We start from the raw sequence: 5,742 nt of genomic DNA, 5'->3' as shown, positions 1-5,742 counted from the left end.
CGTATCTTTGATTCATATCGGTTATGCATATCTGCTTATGTCACTGCCGGATACTCCAACAAGTTCTCCTTCAATTTCAGCGACGCACTAGAACTTCTTGGATTCAAGCCTTTAGTGAAGGTTTCCTCCGCCCATTCATCTGGTACTGCGGGAAAGAGATGTCGTTTCTTCTAAAATCTTATCACGAACTCTCGCAGCAACTCGTCATCCTTCTGGGCTATTCTGAATATCTTGGCCTTCCTTTTTTGCACCTTTTCTGCCCCGGCATGAGCCGTGATGAATACACTTGCAAGCATAGCAAAAGGAGTAATAGAATGTTCAGGTAAATGACGATACCAAGTCATAGCTACTTTGGCCAGTGTTTTCACTGAATTTTTTGGGCATAACCGACTCAATTTCATCCTGCTGCATGTCGTTGCCTTTGATTTCTCACGTATATGCCGTCACGCATTCTTGTGGATCCGTGGTCCTATCATATTTTGGAATGTCTGGCATTTGAACCTTTTAGGGATCAACTTCAGAGCAGCACTTGGCGGGAATAGTAACTAAACATATTTCTTGGAATCCGGACCCTTCAAGATCGGCAGTGCTCCAGGAATCTAGTCCACTTTCTTTTCGTTCTTTTCCATATGGCTACTGAGATCCCGGAGCAATTTGACCTTAGAGGATTCGTTTGATTCCGAACCTTTACCGTTCCTATCACCTCGACCTTCGGTGCGAGACTCAACATCCTTATTTGACACATTTGTCCCGTTATCCTTTTCCTACAACTGCGTAATCGCTTGTTGTTGCTTGTACAACATATCAAATATTCTGTCCAAATTAGTCCTGGCGACTCGTACCACATTCTCTGCTTCATCCTCAACGTTGTTCCTTCTGGATCCTTGAGGCCAAACGATTTGCTCATTCTTGGTTTCACTAGTCACTGGATCAAGGATTGGAGCATTTTCATTGTTACCTAAGTTGTTTCGCAGGTTGTTGTTAGCATCGTTGTGATCCTGGCTCCCAAACATTCTTGATAAAATCCTGGTCACAAGAAAAACTTTAAACGAAACAGGTGAGATTTAAAAAAATCACCACTATTATCCTTAGCCCCACGGTGGGCGCCAAACTGTTTACCCTAGAACAAGGTACAGTTAAATTTATTATTGGTTTAAAGGATACATGGATCGATTTGTGATAAAATAAATATTAACCGAATAATAACAACAGAACGATAAATAAATAAAAATAAAGAGCCTAAAGCTAGAGTGATTCTCTCAATTGGAGTCAGCCCGTTCCTAGTTGAAGCTTGATGACCGTATTGACAAAAAATGAGTGCAAGAGAAAACTGAATATATTGCTTAAGTAAGAAACTGTAAAGAATATTGTATTGTGCCTTGGAAATCTGATGACCTTAACATGAATAATATGCTCCTATTGATAGTACAAGAATCAGCCCTTTGGCTGTGATTACCTGATAATTAAGACTAATTATGAGTCTTAAATGCTCATTCAATCCTAATCGTAACATTTCAATCGGATTTGCTCTGATCGAGTAACGGCTGCAAGCTGTATCCTCCTCATTTAATGACCCGATCCAATGACATCCCGTGGCAATACCGGCTCAATAGATTTCCTCCGATTTAGACTTGGAGACCTTTATCCTGTTCTGACAAAATGACTAATAATGCCTTTACCTGAGCTGCCACATGTCCTGCTGTTAATATGCCAAGTGTCAAGCTTTACCTTTCCATGTAGACAATACTATTTATGCATAATAGTTCCAAAATTAAAGCATGAGTGTTCATCTAAATCGTTTGGCTCGGAACCAATATCGTCAACAAAATAAGATTATTCTTAAAATTTCTATAATCGTGGCGTAGGGTCTAAAATGCAAAACTGTGCACCTCGGGTAATTTAGCTGCCTCTAATCCCACCCATTTAATCTCATGGTTTGGTATCACGACGAATTTAATTTTTGGTTCGAGTACATTCCAGAGTCTTTATTTTTTTGTTGTAAAGGGAACACCTCCCACCCAAGTTCACATGACATAACATTAATTCGACCAACAACCCATGGTTCGTCTTTTAAGTATTACTACTAGTAAACTTACCACAAAACAAAGAAGAAACCATGCTAGCGTGCAGAAGCCCCACTATTAAAAACAAAGATTTTTTCCGTCGACATTCAGTGAGAAATTTATGCTATAAAACATAACTTTTCCATCTCATTCCACCAAATCAGCTCACTAGGAAAACACATGATGAGAAATAGGTTCCCATTGAAACGGTGAGAAACTTCCTAAATTCTATGTGAAAACACCACTACTTAGATTTTTTTTTTTAGTGGAAAATTTAGTGGAAAGATAGTAGTTTTTTGTAGCGCCAATTTTAATATGATTGGAAACGAAAGTTGCATTTGGGACAGTTTCGCGAAATAATCGGAACAGAGAGAAACGCATTTATTGTGTTGGTATGGGACTCTAGAAGTCACATGCATGGATTGTGATTCTAGTGAGCTAGATATTTAGCTAAACCAAGTGTTTATACTAAATTAAATAAGTTTGAATATTAAAAGCACAAAATAAAGTTATTATGTACTATATGATCACTTAATCATAATCACAGAATTCTTATACGCATGACACATATATCTCATTCATTTGTTTGATGTAGATTAATGAAACGACAGGTATTTTATTGAGGACGTGTAAGCACATTTTAGCACACTTCTACTAATTAGTAGCATAATATTTGATCAATGTAAGTTTTATTACAGCTAAGTGTAATTTGAACTACTTTAACATTTGTAGGCTCTCTTTTCTAACTTCTAAATAAGTCTAACCCCTACTTAATATAAACATTTACCTGAATATATATGCCTTCTTTAAAACTTTATGAACAATTATTTACACGGCCAACACAATAGGTCTGATATATCCACAAAATGGTCTCTTATTTACCTCATCCACTCCTCATTAAACCTGCCCATCCCATCCTAGAACAGGTCAAAAATTGGGTCGATATCCGATAGATCCAACATGATTAAGCAAGAAATATCCCCAAAAAAATAAAATAAATTAAAATAATAATAATTGGTGCTATGTATCGTAAGTCGTGCCAAGAATGAGACAAATTGTCTAGTAAAATCAGCCACAAGAATAGGACCAAACTGGAATTTAGACAATCTTACATTACAATTGCACCATTAATACTTGTTTAACTTATAAAATACAGTATTAATCAACGGAATTAATGATCAAGTTGGTTGACGAGGTAGAGTGCATTACTCGTAACTCTAGCAACATTTGTAACCTTGCGTTTCACATCAGACCTAACCTTGCCATCAATTTCCTTAAACCCATCAAGACAAGTGTCTTCATTAGTCAAAGCAGCACTAACCCACGTCTCCAAATTACTCATTTGCCACTTGAATGCATTCCCTTTACGTAGATGCTTCAGTTCTGATAGAGTTTTGCTAAGCTCGTCCATGGAGTCTCCCATCTGTTCGATGCAATCACTCAGTGCTCCTTTTTCTCTCTTGCTTTCCACTTTCAGCTGGGAAAGGAAACCCGACGCTTTGTGGGCCCGAGAAAGGCTGACTTTCACGGCGGCTTGAGCTAAATCCTGGGGAGTGTTGATGGCTGAGTAGGAAGAGAGATCAGTCAGAGGCGGCTCAATAATATTAATGGCCTAAAGTTAAAGTTTAATCACAAGCCTTAAAGTCTATATACAAAGTTGTTAGTAATATATTTCTTAAAAACTTATTTTTGAAATGCAAAAGTTTACTTCTCCTATAAATAAGTACTTAATATTTTTTTAAGAAAACCTATGATCCTATATATTATTGCTAAAAGAAAATGGGGTCCCTCAAATTTGGGAGCCTACGGCACTGCCTTATTTTCTAACCTTTAGAGCCGGCACTGGAGAGAGTTCTGATGCAAACTGTGGGATAGCTGGCGTGCACGCAAGATGTGCGGACAATGTCACTGGAAGAAGAAGATGATGTGCTTATTGGTTTATTCGCACCGGTGAAGTGGGAGAGATGGAGGAGAAAAAGAGCAACAAGTAGAGTTTTCATCATTACTTAGCTTACACAAAGGATTCTTGATTTCTTGTGATAAAATTTGAAGGTTTTTTGTGAGTGTGTGCGCTCTATAGGCTGTTGGTAGGGGGCAATGGGAAAGGGTATTATTATGAGGGGGAAAAAAAACAGAAAGGGGCAAGGTAGGTTAGCTGTAATTTCTTTAATTGTTATAGGGGTTGGTGAATAAATGAGCATGCATTTATAGGCCTTCAAATATTGGAGGAAGAACCAGGCAATTTATTTGGTTTGTTCCCATCCTCATTTTAGTGGTATTGTCTTTAAAGAAATTAATTTAGAGTGAGCAACTGTACTCATGAAATTGTTATGTGAGATTCGAAACACATTTACTATAAGGTAGCATCACGTAGTTGGGACATTAATTAACTCGCTTAATCGGACCTAACCACAAACCATAAATTCAGTGGATTAATTTGGTCAACGTGTTATTGCTAACTATCACCTGATTAATCTCTTTTGAACAAAACGGGGAAGTTTTCTTCTTTTGGTATCTTTGTTTTTTTCCTTTCCACTGTAGAAACACATTTACGAAACGATTTCTTGTTGACGAATACTTCAAAGTTCTATATGACTCATTTAAAAAAAAAAAAAAAAAAAAAAAACGGGGGCACCCGATCTCTCCAAATGCATTTCAAATTAAACTTGATATCATAAAGCACTTCTCTTCGGTGGTTGATATAATTTTCAATTTTTAATGTATTTGTCATTAATTTTCATTTTGGCATGATATCATAAAGTACTTCTCTTCGGTAGTTGATACAATTTTCAATTGTTAATGTCTTCGTCATAAATTTTCAATTTATTGATGCACCTGTAATCAGTGGCGTATCTAGCATATGAAATGGGAGTTCAATTGAACCCTTAACTTTCGACGCGAAACATAAATTTATATGTAAAAAGTTATTAAAATGTTAATAAGTAGTAGATATGAACCCATAACTTTAAAAATATAATGGATTCAATACAAAAAATCTAAAGATTGAACCCCTAAAATTTAAATTCTGGATCCGCATCTGCACCTGTTATCAACTTCTAGTTGTTGATTCTCTTGTCACAAACCTACAATTTGTTGATTCACTTGTCATTTGAGTGATGGAATTATTTTCCTTTCATTTCTTGTTATAGTTGGCTTGGATATGAAAATTTGGCATAATGTCGGGGGATGTGAGCAACTTCAATGAAATTATAATATATGATTCGACTCTTAATTATAAAATTATGGAAACACATTTACGTTAAGGTATCACGTAGTAGGGACATTAGCAACTAATGTCATAAAATGAGTTAAGTTTAATTCCGTGAAACAAAATTAAAATGGAACGAAGTGAATGCACCGCCCCTGGAAGCAGCACTGTATTGCTCTCTCCTTCACCTAGCTAGCAGTGGCAGACTGGCAGGTTAGCACTTGTCAATTGGCAGGTTAGCACTTGTCAATTATTGACTGGCTATATCTTCGAAAGACCAGCCAATCCGAAAAAATGGGACAATTAAAAAGGAAATAGGACAGCAATTATTTATCACATAGGAAGTGTGACGTACAATGTTTAGTTAAATTTTGACCATTTAACCCCACAAGGTGCTACTATTGTATGTAGAGCTCTGAATATGGGCTTGGTCCGCGAGGCCGGCCCAACCCAACCCTTTATTTAAGTAGG

At 36.9% G+C, this 5,742-nt stretch overlaps 1 protein-coding gene across 1 annotated transcript; it reads right to left on the bottom strand.

The window, feature by feature from the left end:
• Positions 1–3,111: 3,111 nt before the first annotated feature.
• On the bottom strand, positions 3,112–4,307 carry LOC132618958 (pectinesterase inhibitor 3-like). Its single transcript, XM_060333940.1, has 2 exons — positions 3,892–4,307; positions 3,112–3,626 (listed from the first exon to the last, which is right to left on the bottom strand). The coding sequence occupies exons 1-2, from the start codon at positions 4,064–4,066 to the stop codon at positions 3,235–3,237; spliced, it is 567 nt and encodes a 188-aa protein (XP_060189923.1). The 5' UTR covers positions 4,067–4,307; the 3' UTR covers positions 3,112–3,234.
• Between the last annotated feature and the right edge of the window lie 1,435 nt (positions 4,308–5,742).

The sequence above is a fragment of the Lycium barbarum genome, chromosome 11, assembly GCF_019175385.1.
Source record: "Lycium barbarum isolate Lr01 chromosome 11, ASM1917538v2, whole genome shotgun sequence".
NCBI classification, from domain to species: domain Eukaryota; kingdom Viridiplantae; phylum Streptophyta; class Magnoliopsida; order Solanales; family Solanaceae; genus Lycium; species Lycium barbarum.
Note: the sequence above shows the minus strand (reverse complement) of the source record. Positions and strands in the feature narration are given on the sequence as shown.

Excerpts from the sequence above, each read along its gene's own strand:
- LOC132618958 (XM_060333940.1), bottom strand. The coding sequence starts at position 4,066 with ATGATGAAAACTCTACTTGTTGCTCTTTTTCTCCTCCATCTCTCCCAC. Across the intron at positions 3,627-3,891 it reads CTCCAGTGCCGGCTCTAAAG|CCATCAACACTCCCCAGGAT; the intron begins GTTAGAAAATAA and ends CTTCCTACTCAG.